General features: G+C 39.6%; 1 protein-coding gene across 4 annotated transcripts in view; it reads right to left on the reverse strand.

Moving 5' to 3' along the window:
- The window catches only part of LOC124363309 (rho GTPase-activating protein conundrum-like), a 118,476-nt gene that overhangs the window by 75,449 nt on the left and 22,136 nt on the right, over positions 1-20,891 (reverse strand). For 2 of the 4 annotated variants that reach the window (XM_046818542.1, XM_046818541.1), the window contains exon 1: positions 14,190-14,461. The exons of 1 other annotated variant lie outside the window; for it this stretch is intronic. In XM_046818542.1, the coding sequence (XP_046674498.1) occupies positions 14,190-14,315 (126 nt within the window). In that variant the 5' untranslated portion in view covers positions 14,316-14,461. Of the gene's footprint in view, positions 1-14,189; positions 14,462-15,374; positions 15,406-20,891 lie in introns of those variants that run through there. One more of the 4 variants, XM_046818544.1, reaches the window with a different exon arrangement.

A 20,891-nucleotide genomic window follows, 5' to 3' on the forward strand; every position in this document is an offset into this window, starting at 1 on the left:
GGAGTAGTAACTACTAGCCCCTACTCTACTTGTCGCGGACTGAGGCACCAGCTCCGCTGCACACCACCGTCGGCCGCATGCCACTCCATGGTATAACACGTGTCCGACAGTCGTGGAGTAGTAACTACTAGCCCCTACTCTACTTGTCGCGGACTGAGGCACCAGCTCCGCTGCACACCACCTCGGCCGCATGCCACTCCATGGTATAACACGTGTCCGACAGACGTGGAGTAGTAAACTACTAGCCCCTACTCTACTTGTCGCGGACTGAGGCACCAGCTCCGCTGCACACCACCTCGGCCGCATGCCACTCCAATGGTATAACACGTGTCCGACAGTCGTGGAGTAGTAACTACTAGCCCCTACTCTACTTGTCGCGGACTGAGGCACCAGCTCCGCTGCACACCACCTCGGCCGCATGCCACTCCATGGTATAACACTTGTCCGACAGTCGTGGAGTAGTAACTACTAGCCCCCTACTCTACTTGTCGCGGACTGAGGCACAGCTCCGCTGCACACCACCTCGGCCGCATGCCACTCCATGGTATAACACGTGTCCGACAGTCGTGGAGTAGTAATCCCTAGCCCCTACTCTACTTGTCGCGGACTGAGGCACCAGCTCCGCTGCACACCACCTCGGCCGCACGCCACTCCATGGTATAACACGTTGTCCGACAGTCGTGGAGTAGTAAACTACTTAGCCCCTACTTGTCGCGGACTGAGGCTCCCAGCTCCCTGCACACCACTCGGCCGCAATGCCACTCCATGGTATAACACGTGTCCGACAGTCGTGGAGTAGTAACTACTAGACTCTACACTACTCCGCTGTCATGCCACTCATGGTATAACACGTGTCCCGACACTTAGTCGCCCCTACTCTACTTGTCGCGACTGAGCTCCGCTGACACCAGCTGCCGCTGGCCACCACCACCCATGCACTCCATACACATGTCCGACACGTCGTCGACAGTCGTGGAGTAGTAACCACTAGCCCTCCTCATTCAACAAGTCATATCCTTCCGCTTAGTGTACCTTTGGAACAATACACCAATTTAAATGTTTGTTCTGTATGTTAGACTTGTTGCACAGTCAACATCTCTGTCGTTATCGCAGTTATCCGTTTCGATCGATTGCAAAGCCGACCGCTTAAAATTGGAACCTTTAATGACGGAGAACAATTGACTGTACTCACGTGAAACCGAAGAACAATAGATTAATATAAATATTACTATTTGATTCATATATTACAGAATTCTCTTCATACAAAAAATGTTAACAAAAAAATATAAAATAAATATAAAAAATATAAATAAAAACCCAAATGGTAAACCAATATTAAGTTTACCAATATTTGTTTTTTTTTTTAATTTTGTGTGAAGAGAATTCATACATATATATGAATATACATATACAATCTGATCTCTTCTTCAGGTAAATAACTAAGCTAAAACATAACTACAAACTAGGTTTGTCCGGAAAAATCCTGTTTCCTTCACATGCATAAAAATCCGAGAGTACCATGTGAAGATCCACTGTGTATAGCAATATAATTTATAATAATTAAATAAATTTGTTTAAATATTAAATTACTGTATTTAAGGCATTTTCCTAAGCGCTTTCAACAAACAAAAATAAAAATAAAAAACCAAATATTGGTAAACCAATATTGAGTTTACCAATATTTGGTTTTTTAATTTTTGTATGAGAGTTATTTTAAACCAAAAAATATTCGGTGGAAACAATGTAGCATCGTACCTTCTCCTCCAGCAGCCTTCAAGGTCTCGCTGCGACCACACAGCAACAACATATTGTATTTACTCCAGAACGCGCTCATCTGTTCGCCGAAACGAGCGTTCCGATGCGATAACAAGGAAAACACACAACTTGGAAATACACTGTTCCAGATATCCATTATAACTCTCCGCGCTGCTTCTAAACATCATTTCCAGTTAATGACATCCTTCTTTCTGTAACTATTAAACGGCCAGGCGCAGATTAAATATGCATTAAATCCTTTGTCTGACGTTTATTTTCGACGATGGAAGGATTGTGAAAGAAACAGGATTTTCCGGACATTTGCCATCGTTCAGTGACACAAAAAAATCAGTAACACTACGTCTCGAGATCTACAATCTGATCTCTTTTTCAGGTAAATAACTAACCTAACACATAATTAATTACAAACTAGGTTAAAATAGACAAATCATACCAGAGCGTTGTGACACGTCTAAGTCAGGAATCACAATCACCATGTTGTGTGTCAACTCACTAACTCTAAAACATGCACTTAATAAAAAAAAACTAAACACAACACTGACTATTAAAACTGAACTACATTACCTGAAGAAGAGATCAGATTGCAGATTTCGAAACGTAATATTACTGATCACTGAACAATGGCAAATGTCCGGAAAAAATCCTGTTTTCTTCACATGCATTAAATCCTAGAGTACCACGTGAAGATCCACTGTCTTTAGCAATGTAATTTATAATAATTAAATACATTTGTTAAAATGTTAAATTAATGTAGCCTAAGATATCTTTCTAGGAGCTTTCAACAAGAAAAATATACCATCGCCATTTATGACCAAAATTGTACTATTATTATGACGTTTTACGTGTTTACACCACATTACAGATTTCCAAGAAAATTCAATAGTAGTAGTAATAATTTACATTCATTCCTATCGCCATATGGATCGAATACAGCTAATTGTTTTGTTTTAGAACATGTAATGACATATTTAATTCGATCAAGGTCAAATTTTTCGCAGTCAACTCAAGACACGATGTTCACATGCCGCGACTACTTCTCACACCTACGACCACGTGTGGCGGAATGTGGTTTCGATTGTGATTAAAAATAAAATGTTACAGTTAAACAGCAAAACTACCGCTTACCGTTTTGTAAAAATGTGAACACAGCAGTTCTTTACCACAGACAATACTGTGCGATAAAGGCAACTCGCTTTTCGCAACGACTCGTGGAGAAGTATTGCCAACACAAGCCACGACTTTCTGAGATTGGTGTACAAAGGGTTAATGAGCTCCAGGATATGTATTGCCAATTGGCAAACTATCCAGTATAAGTTTTTATTTCAAAATCCAAGTAAACACGAACAGGACTGGGAGAGTAACAATCGCCGGGGAACAAACATACGCTTACTTTAAATCATTTTACATAAGTTGATGTTCAAGTTCAAGTTCAAAACATCTTTATTCTGAAAATTGCGAAGTTGAATACGTGCAAAACATTAACATTTCATTCAATTTATATTTCTATTATTACATACATTCTTTACCGTACATTCCCAATGCCCCCCCTCCTATAATGGCTCGTGCTGGAAGTTAAGTTGGCTATTTACTATTTACATTAAGTTGGCTATTATTAAGTATTTACATTACTTATTTTGACAGACATTTCATTACTTGTAATAGTGTAATAATAGTATATATGTTATATATTATATTTACGTTTATTAAATTTGTAAAAGTGGCAATAGCCTAATATAATTTAATTTCAATAAACATTGAATCACAAAAAGTACTTGCTCCGCCGGGACTCGAACCCGGATCTCTCACTTGCCGGGTGAATGTGCTACCATTACTCCACAGAGCCCTTACTTTTTACGATTCAATTATTTTGTATTTGCCTTTTTCTTTCACATAAGTGTTTAAATAACCAAACTAACATATGATCGGAAGACCAAATACCTGTCAAATGACTTTTATTTACGTTTATTAAATTTGTATAAGTGGCAATAGCCTAATTTAATTTAATTTCAATAAACATTGAACCCGGTTCGAGTCCCGGCGGAGCAAGTACTTTTTGTGATTCAATGTTTATTGAAATTATATTATATGTTATATATATATATATATATAATATATATATATATATATATATTATATATATATATATATATATAATACACATACACACCTTTTTACACGTGACAATGAATAAAAAAGAAATATACCAATAGCAGAGACATAAAACAGATCAAATTCCAGATTTACTACCGATATGAACTTTATGCATTCTCCATTATAATTATACTAGACCTACATTCAATAGTAACAATATTTTTTTAACATTCAAATCTATTTATAGTGCTAAGTGTGTACGTTAATATACGAAGTTTTGAAAATTACGGCCTTCAATCATTTTTTACACGAACAACATAAATACCGGACAAACGATCTCACCAAAACACAAAGTGATAAATAATTGGAAATGAGACAAAATTCTCGTTTCCCTCTCCTTAGTTGTGTCGTATCTCTGTTTACAAAATTCTTTCAAAAACATACAATCGGACGCTATCAGATGCCCATCTTTTATGCGTTCAGTATAACCATTTCAAACTGACGACGACATGTCAGTACGTAAGCAATACCAGTGTGCGTTTCCGTGGCCCGTAGCTAGCCAGTCAGCTAAGTAAGGATAATGTGCCATAATCACATTTGGCCAGTGGGGGGACCAGGCCGTGAGGCCAGTTTTTGTGGCTTCATGGTTCAAATGGAGGCCTGCCTCCACTAATGGGTATGACGTCACTTCACAGCTGATTGCCAGCCGTCGTGTCTACAGACAGGCCAAGAGGTGAAAGGGCGACACTGTCAAAAGCCGTCACTATATCATTACGTCCATTTGCTAATCGAAGAGAGCGCAATTGTTGGCAGCGAATGAAAGGAATTGTGATTGAGTACAATCAGCGGTAATCCGGAAAACGTAGAGGAGCAGTGACGATCTTCCTCCAATATACATGTACTAATGTCATTCATCGATAATTGCTTGAAGAACAGACGTTTTAAAATTTAATCTTACAACTCTCATATCCGCTGCGGTCTCTCTCATTTCTACAAGAACTGAACCCGACCCAAAATTATATGTTATGAAGAAATGACACCATTTGTGGTTACATAAATGTCTACGTCGGTTTGCGTGATTCATCCACAAATTATAAATTTGCTTTCCAGCAGAATAAAGTTCAAGACATTTTACTTTTTGATGTGTATTTTAAAAGATAGCATCGACTTCAATTTGAAATTACATAAATGTTTCAGAATTTTCAGGTAGGATCTTTCTATTATACCTTCCTCTGCCATATCATCCTTTCCACCGTTCTGTTTAAATTTACGTCCTGGTAATATGAAATTAATGTGGTTTAATAAGCACAAGGTGGTTTATGAAAACTGGCAAACATGTTTAACGCAAGCACTACTCTACTTTTGCATCTCGACTGCCCTAGACTACAAAGACATCTCGACTACCCTAGACTACAAAGACATCTCGACTTCCCTAGACTACAAAGGCATCTCCACTGCCCTAGACTACAAAGGCATCTAGACTGCCCTACACTAGAAAGACATCTCGACTGCCCTAGACTACAAAGGCATCTCCACTGCCCTAGACTACAAGGCATCTCGACTGCCCTAGACTACAAAGGCATCTAGACTGCCCTAGACTACAAAGGCATCTAGACTGCCCTAGACTACAAAGGCATCTCCACTGCCCTAGACTACAAAGGCATCTCGACTGCCCTACACTACAAAGGCATCTCCACTGCCCTAGACTACAAAGGCATCTAGACTGCCCTAGACTACAAAGGCATCTCGACTGCCCTAGACTACAAAGGCATCTAGACTGCCCTACACTACAAAGGCATCTAGACTGCCCTACAATACAAAGGCATCTACATTGCCCTACACTACAAAGGCATCTAGACTGTCCTAGACTACAAAGGCATCTAGACTGCCCTAGACTACAAAGGCATCTCCACTGCCCTACACTACAAAGGCATCTAGACTGCCCTACACTACAAAGGCATCTCGACTGCCCTACACTACAAAGGCATCTAGACTGCCCTACACTACAAAGGCATCTAGACTGCCCTACACTACAAAGGCATCTAGACTGCCCTACACTACAAAGGCATCTATACTGCCCTACACTACAAAGGCATCTAGACTGCCCTACACTACAAAGGCATCTAGACTGCCCTACACTACAAAGGCATCTAGACTGTCCTAGACTACAAAGGCATCTAGATTGCCCTACACTACAAAGGCATCTAGTCTGTCCTATACTACAAAGACATCTAGACTGTCCTAGACTACAAAGGTATCTAGATTGCCCTACACTACAAAGCCATCTAGATTGCCCTACACTACCAAGCCATCTAGATTGCCCTACACTACAAACATATCTAGACTGTCCTATACTATAGTAGAGAATTTATAGCATGACCGGTGACTTCGAGATGCGCCGTAGGCAAAGACGGAACTAAAGTGGTGGGGGGTGGAGCTGCTCAGTCTGTTGCCGTATTCAGCCTTGTGAACTTCGGTCTCCAGTCTTCTATACGTGCCGCCCTAAAAACATTCGCTTGTGCCAATTCACAAGTTGTAATACAATTTGTGAATTAATTGCGTTGTGCTCATTACGTTTTAAGTAAAGAGTTTGAGATGGATCATAATGTAAAAAAGTAAAATTGGAGGTAGAAAGGTTATACACGGCCAAGCAAGAGAAGTGCTTCCCATTTTATGAAACGGGAAGCAGAAACCAACACACTTATAAATTTGAAGAAAGTTCAACAGCGTGTCGTAGAGGCAACTGGAATTTCTGGAAGTACGCTGAGACGAATTTTGAAGGAGGAAAAAAATAAGTCCAATTGGCAATTCTTTTAGTACGCCTAACAAAGTAAGAAAACGCAAACATACTAAAAGTAATCTGGACAATTTTGATTTGGGTGTAGTTCGAAGAACAATAAATAATTTTCATCGACAACGGGGTTTTGTTATGTTAACTATTGCGTGTGGATCTTTGGCGTTATTGTTATTTTAAGTATTCATCATTAAATTAACTTGATACAAGTTGGTAGATAAAACTGAGTTTTTTCTTATTCTACTGTGTATATTGACAAATTAGTTTAACCAGTTTTATATTAATTTTTAATTTAGCAGCTAGGCTATGTCAGTTGAAACTTTTGTAGTGTATAATTGTATCTACTATCGTAAATCCTGAAGCTTACACGGTTAGTATATGATAAATTGAATTTTAATGGCTAACAAAGCGTAACAATTACAATTCTGAACTGTTGTCGTCGTTGGAGATCAAGAATAATATAAATTCCTACCCTTTTCCCAATTTATGAGAACCCTTTCTTACCACCAGGTATCTCTACTGCGAACTTATTAAGAAGGGTGAGCTATGAACAACAGCAGCAGCAGGGTGAATTTCGGCAGAACATAGTCATTGTTAAGATCACGTACGTCCGGTCCCAATATTTCCAACATTTCCTGTATTGAATTCCCCATCATAAAAGTCCGTCGCCGTAACTTCAAAAGAGTCTAGAAATGTTCAAATATTCTCAAGGTCTCCTATACTAAATTGCTCATCATAAAAGACCACCGTGGTAAGAACATAAGGGTCTAGAAATGTTGGCAAACATTACAATATTCGGCTCCCGCCACCACTATGAGCCGGGAGCCGAAAACTCTCAGTAGGGTTAGTAGCACCGTATTCACTCCCCTACTTTAGATTGTGCCCCCACGCGCTCAACTCCTCCACTCCTCACGCGCATCCCACCGGTCATGCTATAACTTCCCTAGAGTACAAGATATCTAGACTGTCCTAGACTACAAAGGCATCTATATTGCCCTACACTACAAAGGCATCTATACTGCCCTACACTACAAAGACATCTTGACTGTCCTAGACTACAAAGGCATCTAGATTGCCCTACACTACAAAGGCATCTAGTCTGTCCTATACTACAAAGACATCTAGACTGTCCTAGACTACAAAGGTATCTAGATTGCCCTACACTACAAAGCCATCTAGATTGCCCTACACTACAAAGATATCTAGACTGTCCTATACTACGGAGAATATGCGTTTCTAATTTCAGAAACATATTGATTCCATTTACCGTTTACAGAAGAAAGCTCTTCGAACAATTTTCGGACTAAATAGACGACAGACTTGTAAAGACATGCTTCTTGAAGCTAATATATGTATACTCACATTTCTCAGCATTTATATTTATGAGTCAACGATTGTTTTAAAAAAAAATTAGGACCTTTTTCAATGTGACCAAGTTTCTACAGTGTATTCAATTCGCCTTCGCCATGACATTGCAATTCCACCTCACAAAATAGCATTTTTTAATACAATTATTACAACTACAAAGCCAAGTTTAACTCCCTTCCAGCTTGCTTGAAGGTTGAGCTGCCTTTAAAAACATTTCAGAAGTTAAAGAACCTCCTCGTTGGTGGGTTTTTACAGTGTCAGTGAATATGAAATTCATTACAGCTAAATTTTAGGTATATTTTTTTAATGTTAATGTAAGTTGTTATAGTAATTTATATCCATAACGTTACGTTCATTATAATTGCCAAGTAAAACATGACTTTTTGCCCACGTAATTCCTGTTGGCAATAATGTTCTGATTTTGATACGAATCAAATCTTCCCAGACAGCAAAGCAAGAATATACTGCAAAATAAGAATTCATAAATTTCTTAAAACAAAAATTAAAACTACATTTTGTATTTTGACAGGTTTATGTATGAATTTTTATTGATTATAAATGGTTGTTTTTATGCATTTTCCCGAAGACTAAAATCAATAAAGTCCGTCGTTAATGGATTTTCCATATCCCATATAAATTTATCTAAAATAAAGGTAACAAACAAGAAATTAACAGATCACAAGGCCGAGAGAAGAGAACAGGGCGAGTTAATTGCTGCCATTAACCCAGTTTGATAACACCGGAAACTGTGATAAGCGGAGTTGCAGCCTACTACAGCACTTCCGTTACAGCACACCAGAGAATCTTTAGCCTTCCTTTTAGGCATTAACCTATATAGATATTGCGATTAACACATATAACTTCGTCTTGTTCAGAGATTAGATAATTTCGTTAAGAAAATTCACTAATATATTGATTTTGTTTACGTTTTCTTCTTTAACTCATTTATTTTATTTGGTTTACATTTTGTGTTTGATTTACGTATTTGTGTTAACCTCTCTTGTATTTTACTGGCGATCAGAAAGATTGCAAAAGTTATTCTTTTTTTCACGTTTTATTTACGAAATATTAGATTGCCATGATGGTGTTCGCTCAAAGTTTTGTTTGATTTGTTGTTTATGTTAGTGTTAAAGAATGCTGTTAATATTGAAATCCTTATTTGAACTTAGACCCACAAACGTACTGTATGGGTGGATTGTAATACATATATGATTATTTTCACAATTTTTATCTTAAGAGTCGGCTGTACTAGCGGCCATCTTGATTGTAGCTCCATAAGAACAATGCTAAACCTCATGCAGTTGTAGGACCTTATTTTTAGTCGTACAATATGTAAAAGTATAATTTTTAATATATAATTAATAAGCATCCAAAAAATCTTTTTAGATTTTTCAATTCATGTATAGGCTATTCATGGGGAAATCTCAAATTTTCTTGTACTTCATCATTTACATACTAAAAAATATAGAACATACAGAAATACATTAAAAAGCGTTTGGGCACGTATTAATTATAACTTTAAAATGAGACTTCCATAATTCTACAACTAAAAATATAGTCGTAAAAGTGCATGAGATTCAACATAGTTCTTATGGAGAAAAACTAAATCGTATGATGTAAATGTTATAAAGCTCCCTTTGAAAAGCCTATCCACCAATCCTTTATCTACAATGCAGGTTTCTAGCGCAGTTGTTACTCTTTTCCCCAATACAGTCTTTTATCCACAACGCAGGTTTGTAGACCAATTATTACTCTTCTCCCCAATCCAGATTGTTTCATCCACAACGCAGGTTTCTAGGTTACTCTTCTCCCCAATCCAAGCGGGAATTTCGTGGCCCGTTACGGCCTCCGGGCGGGTAAATGTTACGCCGTTTCTATCAACGTTGCTTTCACGCAAGGTTGACTTGCATGTCACCGGTAATTGAAGTCGCCTGTCATTACCCTCTTGAAGATGACATCTGAGTTAGAAATTCGGGCAGAATTAGTGAGGACCCAATTAGTTTGGTAGAGTCCGGGACGGGACCTCTGCGGCTTCACATTCTGCGCGGTGCCTCATTTCAGAATTGAACTGGGAAACCACACTTGTTAACAGCATTGCTGCATTTCTTTGGATATATTCAATGTGAATGTTGAGTTTAGCTCCAGTTCACCTTCCTCTTAGTGCAATGTCTGGAATCTCGGTTGCTTCACCGTGCTTAGAGGTCGTGTTTAAAACATCTAGGTGCACTGATTAGACAACGAGTACATCTTTTCACCTAGATTACACTATATTCTGTAGTCTGGGTGACTGATGTCGCAACGATATAAAAGTTAAGTTGGAGCTTCTTCGTCGCCGACTGTTTTAGAACTCTTCAGACGAACATGACTCCAAATTCCAGGATTCAGGTCTGTGAAACCGCCAGATTCATATAACACAGCTAAATAAAGTAAATAAGCACAGCAGTAGGAGGTCCAAAAGACCATTAGGAGGTTCAACACAGTAGAAGTAGGTTCAGTACAACAGTAGGAGACTCAACAAACCGATAGAAGGGCCGCAACCAAAACACCAGAGGACATTTCAACACAATGTACACAATGACGAAATGTCGTTTACGAGATTTAAAAACTAGTAGTCAGTAAAACACAAGTCTTTTCTAATTTTATTTTATTTTTTAGACGAGATCTTTTGAGATCAAACTCTTTATCATCGTCAGGCAACTTTACAAAAAAAATGTTTTTTTTACTACTAGTTTTAAAGTATTTCCAATTGCTGCAAGAGACTTCTGTGAGAACGAAGTTAGACATTTACTAACTCTGCGAAGCTTAGAACACAAAACTCTGTTATTAAACTCCACTTTACAATAAACTATGAATTTTTAAATTGACACCATCTAATAATGTTTACACCGCCAATCGTAAAGAAACGTGCAAGATGCGTAAGTACTGTAAGAATATACGAGTGTTGAAGAATTACTACGAGTAAGAAAAGCTAGCAACACAATATCGCTTTGTTTCTGATAATAAAAAACAATCAAGGTGCAATTAACTAAGGACTGTCACGTTTCAATGAAATCAGAATAATGAGAATATCTTGCGGCTTATATAACACATTGAGTGTTGATAGAGGACGATGTTCACATGGCGCGACTTCTCACACCTACGACCACGTGTGACGGCATGTGGTTTCGATTGTGATTAGGGTTGTACACAAAAAGGAGTGGGACCAACGTACTTATACATATCAATAAGTAATACGTTCTTCCTTAAACGTACGCTCCAATTTTACTCACAGGGATAATTTAAAAAACCATGATTGTATATTTTCTATACGTATAATCTCAAAAGATTTTTAAATGAGGTCCACATTTACAAATTGTGTATGTAATTTCACTGTTACTATCGGCAGCCAACGCATCGTTTGTTTGTGACTTTTTTGTGTGTATAAATAAATACGTGGTCACTGCTGTGTAAAATATTAGTTACACTTTAAAAGACACAAAGAAACATAATGTTAGCAGTGTGATAAAATCCCAAACGCATTTGCACTGGGTGTCTAAAACCAGTCTTAAAGTAATTTGTTGATCTTAGTAAAATTCCATGGCCTATTCTCTATGATGGTGTCCTTACTTTGACTCTAGGGCGACGTTAAGTTTACACCATTCAAAAGTGAATGGACAAGTGAACCTTCGGTTAAGCAGTCTTCATATTGTAGGGAGTTCATCGTCTACGGCGGATAACTTTTGAATATTATTTAATTTCTGAAAATCCTGAATTAATCTTCATTTACCAGCCTTTAAGTTTATGACAATAAAGTACATGCATATAAACTGTAGTTTTAAAATCTAAACCCGGACCACTCAGGGATTAAGGAGAACTAATTCCATGGTATACGTTCTGAAAGAAAGGAGTATTATGATAGGACAGTACACATAAGAGCTTTTCTTTTGGCAGAAGCCAACCTGTCCTGTTTAAGTAGATGCTTGCTTCCACATGGCTGACAGGGGGGGTTGATGACATCGACAACAATCCAGGGCCTTACGTCACAGGCGGCAGTAAAGAACTGTACGAAGTGTTGAGTCACTCCTGGAACATGTTCAACTAAACTTGCACAACTGCATGGTCTCTCAATCTTCCCGCACGCACATAAAAGGTGCATGGAGAGTGTTAAAAAAACTACATGTAATAGTTGTCAGAATCCACTCCATGAATTTATATGTTTTGCATGTATTCAACGACTTCCTAAATAAAGATGTTTGAACTTGAACTTGAATCTCCAAACACCTGAACGACAAAGGAAGAGATTTTCCCTTCAAAAGACCAAAGTCGAAGACGCTGTCGCCTCCTCTACCAAAATGTATTTGTTGATCTCGGTAAATAGGTCTTGATCACCTGTATTTGAAGTTGTGCTACTTTAAGACTATAGAAGCAACGCTTGGACATGTGCGAGTTTTCTCATCCTGGACGTAAGTAGTGTAATTGCCTACTTCTGCGGGGCGCGAGCGGAATCCGACCCGCACGACCTTCACCTCCGCCGCCTTTCCTCGGAGGCCGCACACGCTCCTCGGGAGGATACCATTCTTCCCGCACAACGGCCGGTGCGGTGAATAGCTCCCGCCGGGAGAGAGTCGGCCGACCCAGGCCATATGATATGACACGGTTCGAGCCGAGCGGGCCTATTAGGATATCGAACTGGGCCACCGTGCCTTGCAGCCTTGCGTCACACCGCCTTGCCGCTCTTACATCACCTTCATACTGGTACGTGATAATAACATTGCCGCCCGTCAGTGTGAAACTACTGTGCCGGTGCTGGAGGTCTTCCTGGAGCATGGTGATAACACACAGTATCTTTGTCAAACCCCATTTAATCCACACACAAGACTGACAAAAAGATGAAAGCACGAGGATAAGAGCTCAAAGATTGGTACGCTTAATGTCACGACCGGATGAGCTTATACAATCTTAGTTTTGGTTCATATGAACGATTTGAGATGTTTAAATTCTAACCGACTTTGAATATCTACGATATTTTAGGTAACGCTCCCATTCCTAGGCTCAGAGCCAACCATAGGCTTGGTGTATCTAAAAGCCAAATACCTAATGCTGGAATCCCAGCAGGGATCACTTCTGGCTGGTTTTTACCTTCCAGTTGAACCTACCACTGGGCACAGCAAAAACCGATGTGTCACTTAAATCTGGGCAACCTTATGGATGTCCAGGAGCGGCACATCACTAACTGCAAATGTCCAGATTCTGGGGTGCAAGGGCAATTCGATAGGTCTAGTCTACTGCGGGAGATGGCTGTTGAAATCGGTGGGGCTCTTTCCCTAAACAATATCAGAGGTTCTTGCTAAATTAAAAAAGGGTGTGCCACTCCCCTGCCTGCTTTGACTGGAGAGGCTGGTTCAGAGCTGGTCTCCCCTTCTTCTGGGGGAACATGACTTTGAGATTAGTGCCCTAATTCTTCCTCATGGATCTCGATAGGTGGCGGCCCTTACGTCCTAACCTTTCCCATCCTGAATATCCTGTCACTCCGGAACCAGCGCTAAGGCTCTTATTGGACTAAGTGCAATTTATAAGCTTCTTGACCTAAGAGAAGAAAAGAACTAATGAATGAAATCAGACAGTGAGGAGATATAAACAGGAACAAGTTCTGTAAAATATATCAAGCAACAGGCAAGCAAAAATGCTTATCAGATACTCTCTCTCAGCAAGAAAAGACCACGGTGCTCTTGGGAGGCCTCTTTACTGCCACTATGGGCTCAACTGTCACCAATACAAGATAGTAATGGATAAGCTCTTAAGAGCAACACTTGCTGCCTCTGTGAGGAGGTGTCAGAAGCAAGAGTGCAAAGCGACTTCTAATAAACAGTTCAGCCACTTTGGTAAGGTTACTAAGTTACCTAAATAAATGGCAAGTATGAACCTGCAGATATTTTGCTTTTCTTTTAGAGTCTAAAACTCTTTTAGCAATTAAAGTAGGGCCTATAATAATAAGCTATAATAATAATAGGCAACCCTCAATGGAGTAAAGCAGTGCTTCATGTACCTTTTTTAGATGTGTTTTCATACGCAAAAGTTAATTAACAGATCTGTTTAACTGATACAGAACAGGAAAAGTTGCATGCTGTATGTGTGCGGGCGAGAATATTCTATCAGATTATTCAGGTGACATAGTAATTACCTGCGTTTGTACAATATTGTAACCTCTGGTAGACACCTTCTTCCACCCACTCCAGCTCCTGATCCTGAAACATCCCCGGATGACGCGACTGGTGATTTTCTTGAAAATCCAACTTTTTAAATGCATCCTTTTGGAAATTCCTAGTTCACTCGCAAGTAGCGTGACAGACTAGCGAGTACGGAGGGGACTCTTCGCTTTGGCCATTCACCGAAATAGAGCGGACCCCCGCTCGAGCGCTGCGATGAATCGTTGCTTCACTTCAGGAACTCGGCCAAAACGTCGTCTTCTGACACCTCACTGACACTGCTCCGACCGGCAGCGCGGAGCTACACTGCTCGGCCTAGAGCGTTCACCGCACTCGAGCACTCCGCAATCACGACTGATAACAACCTCCGAGTTGTGAAACCCACGAGGAAAGTCGCGCCCCTCTGCGACAGTAAGCACGTTCCTTCCCGACAATAACTCACCGACGCGCGTGCTCTATCAAGCACGTTCCTTATCCGGTACGTGGCTCGGTGCGGGAGTGATCAGCTTTTGCAACCGTCGAACTACTCACAAAGGCACTGGAAACATCCACCCTTGCAAGAATTACAACTGGCAACTCAGCAGCCACCGCCCTCCGAGTGACACAAGGGGGTATTGTGAGTTTTGGAGCTATGCCGCTGAAGATGTCATAACTGCCGCCAATCCTCTTGCGGACAGCGCGCTGCCTGGACGTTGTCGGGGAACATGGTGGGGGGAGGGGAAATAACAAGTTTGCAACAATTTCCCAGCGAAATCTCTTGCAGTACAAATTACAAGATCGGTAACTACCTTCAACTGCACAGTACATGTTGCCTCACTTCCGCTCTCGATATGCTGTTGGCATTGGCCTCTTTTTGCTATCGATTTATTCTCTCGCTTTGAATTCTAGCGCTAAATTAATCAACTTTCCAGGTCTAGTATTAAATTTCTTCATTTTAAAAACGTTATCCAGGTCATTGATTTCATAGAGCTGTGTGCGTTTTTCGTAGTATCAAATGAATGTCAGTAAATTCTCATTGTTCAAAACAATTAAAATTAACTTAATGTTACGGAGACAACCATACATAACTATACAGCTACAGCTTATGTACAGCGATGTACAATTCACTCAGTTCCATACAAAAACATCAGATAGAAAATTCTTAATGTGAAATTACATACCATCTCTATCAGCCACCATGCAGTACGAAAGGGCTTTTTACCTGGAACAAAAAAACAACAAGATTATAGGTTTTTCCAAGGAGCTCCACCACTAAACATGTAATTAGTTTAGGCTGTATTGTAGAAAGTATAAAAGCTGTTCTCTCCTACAAAATACTCTATTAATTGCTGACTAGATGTTTGTATATTTTGTACTTGAGCCCCCGTGTGGAAAAACAGGTTCATCCCGGGGATCTTCTTTAAAAACAAAACCCAACAATCAATAAAACAACGTTCTGTTTTTATTTTTCAGTGAGACCTCCCGGTTTGGTGGGAGGGTATTTTGCACTGAAAAGCTGAACGTCTCATATTAAGAGATCCCGGCTGTCCGTTTACTCGGATTTGAGCTACGGGAACGCGTCTAAATCGTTATCAGGATCTGAAGGAAAAACTTGAAGCAGGTCAATACCAGGAAATATACTTAATACTGCTACTGGAGTCTGGGAAGCACAGTAAACACAATGCCAACATTTCTGAAAGGCTTGTTGGTGAGGAGTCTATTTTGCAATAGTGATATTGAGAGTTTATCCATGATTATCCTTGACTATTACACGTTCGTCGAGCTTATTTCTTGTTATAAAGTGGTTAAGCTTTCTATTTTGAAACAAAACTTCTTAAAGAGCAGTCACGATAAACTGTTATCCAATTAGTCGTTATGAGTGCTTAAAAATCGCTTAAGCGATTTAAAACTTATCCTTCTCACACACTGATAACCTATTACCAACCTGGTACCGCGAGGACAACTGGCCTCATTTACACAAACAAGTTTAAGACCAAAAGATACCCTTAACAGGCATCAACTACATTTATATAACAACGGCAATCATAATGGTCTGTTATATAAAATACATAAATATCAAGAAAGAGATTGTTTCACTGTTTTGATAACCTCATTACGAGTTAACTATTGAACACATATCGAATGTTAATGGTGTATTGGTAAGAACGGTTCATTGTGTGGACACCGAAGAACAATGGCACCGCGCTACCAACAGGGAATCAGCGAAATACTCTATCAAACTGCTCGCAAAAAGTGAGCAGAACGAATCCGTAAAGCGGGCAGTAGGCGGGCAGTGAGCAGGTAATAACATGGTTCACTGCACCTGCTACACAAAGCGGGCATTTACCGGGCAATGGACAGACAGAGTGCAGATGTCCGCTATTCCTGCTGTACGTGCCGATTTAGCAAATCCGCCTCGCAGATCCCGTTCTTCGGTTTCGCTGCCAGACAAGTCCTCCAGTGCTCTGAGCTCCCAGCCCCATTACACTGTACTTATATACCTGATATACATCCACTAGATAATAACTCTTAGTAGCCAAATACATCAGTGGTGGGTTGCTTTTAATACCCAAGGATAAAAAACGAGGGTCACTTGCGAACACTCCTAAGTAGCCAAATGCATCAGTGGTGAGTTGCTTTTAATACCCAAGGATAAAAAACGAGGGTCACTTGCGAACACTCCTAAGTAGCCAAATGCATCAGTGGTGGGTTGCTTTTAATACCCAAGGATAAAAAACGAGGCTCACTTGCGAACACTCCTAAGTAGCCAAATGCATCAGTGGTGGGTTGCTTTTGATACCCAAGGATAAAAAACGAGGGACACTTGCGAACACTCCTAAGTAGCCAAATGCATCAGTGGTGGGTTGCTTTTAATACCCAAGGATAAAAAACGAGGGACACTTGCGAACACTCCTAAGTAGCCAAATGCATCAGTGGTGGGTTGCTTTTGATACCCAAGGATAAAAAACGAGGGACACTTGCGAACACTCCTAAGTAGCCAAATGCATCAGTGGTGGGTTGCTTTTAATACCCAAGGATAAAAAACGAGGGACACTTGCGAACACTCCTAAGTAGCCAAATGCATCAGTGGTGGGTTGCTTTTAATACCCAAGGATAAAAAACGAGGGTCACTTGCGAACACTCCTAAGTAGCCAAATGCATCAGTGGTGAGTTGCTTTTAATACCCAAGGATAAAAAAGCGGGTCACTTTCGAACACTCCTAAGTAGCCAAATACATCAGTGGTGGGTTGCTTTTAATGCACAATATTTTTGTGTAATTAAACAGTGATGACAAAGATGTATAATTCAAATTGGAACACTAGAACTTCTTTTAAAAGTTACATGTTACACGAGGTTTAATGGAACGGGGGACAGTAAATTACTTTGGAACGGACATAACTGGGTACAGACTTTTAGGAAATGTTTATTTGGTATTTGGGACAGATTAATCTAATTTATAATGTATTAAGATTTCGGAATGTGTTTAGTTATTCGTCTTAAGACTGGAGTAATAATGGTTAATAGAAAATAAATACAAGCAATGATGTTTTACAAAGAGGAAAGAGTTCTCCCAGCTAAAATGTCCAAATAGTAACACCTTATTTGTGCTATAACGTTTTCCATTGTGTAATAAAACAGGAATTGTAGTGGAATTGAAAGTTGATTATCTTTTTCCCTTTTTTAAATATAATAAAACCTTCATTTTATACATATTTAGAGACAAAGGTATACAGTTTTCCATATCAAAACACTTCTATGCTATTTAACTATAGGCAAAGTGATACCTACCAGTGCATAGCAACAATGCTCAATGTTGCAAACAAGTATATGATCAAAGACAGTACAAAGTTTGACATCACATTCAAAATAGTTACTAGTCACCCAACAGCGTGTTCAATACTACAGAAAACTTTTCTAATTTTAAACATAAAAAAATTAGAAACTGGCCTATCCTCAGTTTTTAATTAAATTGTTACATTTAATGGGATAAACTACAAATTGGGTCCTTGATATCTAGTAAAAGGTATGTGGTCGAGTTTATATATCCACCACATTTTTTATGTTTATATCCTTTCCAGCAAAGCATCAGAAGGGAGGGTTGCTTATTGAACTTCTAAGTCGATTTCAGCACATGAAACTATCACATAAGGTTCCTGGACTTGGCATCAAAAACATTTTGATCAAAGACAAGATTTTATGACCATCTTTCATCCCCAGACAGGTGAATCGGTCCATCCAAGAATTCTTGAATTTGTAGATTGTAATAAAATCAGGACTGTGGTAGTGAAATTACTTTGCACTTATCCTTTTAACAAATCCATCACTGAATTTCAAGTTCAACAAGAAAATTATCTACAAGATCTACCAAAGCGTGTGCCATGTAATTTTCTCCAAAGCTGACTAAATCGCCGTCTCAAAAACCGATTTTTGCAAACATCAACAGGCATGTGCCGGTCCTTGTGGAAACAGCCAAGGTAAACCGGCCCGGTTTACGACGAATATCGGATTTCAAAGTGCTGATTGAGTGGTTGGAAAATCGAAGCGTGCGCGAAGATACCAGTTTCTACGCGTCGCTTTCCTCCGAGATGCGTAAAAACTGCGCAGCGCTCGGCCTTGACGAGAGACGACACACATAACAATGGCGAGTGGAAGGAAATCAGTATGGTAAACAGCGGTTGGCGTATCGCCAAGTGTGAGAGTGAAACATCGGGTTTGGCTTGGATTCGAGAAACGCCTGTTCGTTCCTATGAAAACAATACAATTCCGCGCACAATAGCAGCGTTTGGTTTCTCCTCAGTTTTTGAGGTTAGGTTTGACAGCTGGATGCTTTTATTGAGCTCGTCTTTTCTTGTCGGTTGTCGTCACACAGTCAGGTTGATGTATTAGATGTGTAAATGATAAGTACTTCCTAGTTCTGGAAATGATTATTACAAAATGTTCCTATAAAAAATTTCAACAGATGACAATGCCACTGGCGTAGATAAAACCCTCTTGAATAAAATAAAAAAAGAATGGATTTATGGAGCCAAGATAGGCTTTCAACTTCCACCCCACAAATTGCTGAGGATCCACCGAGATCCTTGAACCAGCCAAGGCGGCGTTCTCACACTCGCTTATTGATTGGTATACGTTTCCACCGACAGGAAGTTGACGTAATTATTTATGTTACACATTCATCGTCTTGCAGCTTGGGAACGAGTCGACCGTCAAACACAAACAATCAGCGTACGACAAACATGACGCTGCAGAACAGGTTATTGCAGAATAGACAATGATTGCATTATATTCCTTGTCAACAACCATACAAACACCCGTAAAAGTTGAAAAAGTACAATTTACTTGAAAGATTCGCGTCTTAATCATAGGGATCAAAGTTTTGCCAAGTGGGAAGATCACGGAATTTAAGAGTCCTCCCTATTATAATCCTCCCTCTCCACAACTCCGACACAATCGAAAATCAATTCTTTCTTCCTTCCTTCAATGACCCGGAATGTTGTTCAACGCCTTTCCCAGAAATTTTACAAATCTCTTATGTGTGTAATAAAGAGAACAAACATATTTCTCTAAAGCAAATGAAACTGACCACTTACAATCAAAATATATCTTATATAAAGCAGTAAAAAGTACATAAATGGAATATGTATTGCTCAACAATTTACGGATCATCCCGTTTGACTCAGAAGCTGGATAATTCTCTCTTCAATACATCCCTTTTATATTACTGCGTCGATATTTTTAAGTTACGTTATGCTATGCAAAAAACAATATTCTTCTCTACCCCGAACCAAATTACAATGTAAAAACAATGGAAGAGTCGTGGAATATTCATCTTCTGGCAATTTCTTACTTTGATTATATCGTTGAAACTAACAGGCAGAGACGAATTCATTCGACCTTTTCGAAACAAACTAACTCCTTCAATATTTCGGCTTCACCTTCGGCCTTCAATATTACTCGTCGCACAGGTAATAGAATTATGACGACAGCATCATAATCTCATTTATTGCTTTCCTTGAATTTAACCGAAAGAAGCGTAAGATTGTTGTCAAGCTGGATCGTAAACTTATAATGCTGCAAAATAAATCAAACAACAACACACCCGCGTGTATGATCTATTTTAAGAACAGTAAATAAACAGTCAGCGTATTGACATAGCAACACTAATTAATAACACTTTACGAAGCAAAGTGTTTCGTTGAAGACGACGCGTAATTTGACAGAGGAGATGTTGACCAAACTAGCTAAACGTCAGAATAGAGATACTGAACAGATACTAGGTCTCTGGAGGCACCTAAGACCGACAACACTGGAGGGAAACTGAGGGGAACGTACAAGCAAAGCGGTTGCTCAATGGACTATCAAGGAACTTTGCAGCAGATGTCCTTAGAATGAATAGAACGGAGATCCGTAAGATGGCTGGTTTTATAACAGGTCATTGGATATTCCGAAGCCACCTGAACAGAATAGGTTTACCGGTTCAGGAAATACTGTGCAGAAAATGTGACGAGGCTGATGAAAGGGCCGACCATGTTATATTTGAATGTCCGGCATTACAGAGTAAACGCTCAAGATCCCTAGGTTTTCTTATACATACTGAAGAGGGGTTGAACAGGCAAGCATTGATCAGAAGATCTCATGATTTTGTAAAGGCCTGGGATTTGAAACAGCTTCAGTCTCGAAGAGGGTGCACAAAAAGC

Source organism: Homalodisca vitripennis, chromosome 5, assembly GCF_021130785.1.
Source record: "Homalodisca vitripennis isolate AUS2020 chromosome 5, UT_GWSS_2.1, whole genome shotgun sequence".
Taxonomy (NCBI): Eukaryota; Metazoa; Arthropoda; class Insecta; order Hemiptera; family Cicadellidae; genus Homalodisca; species Homalodisca vitripennis.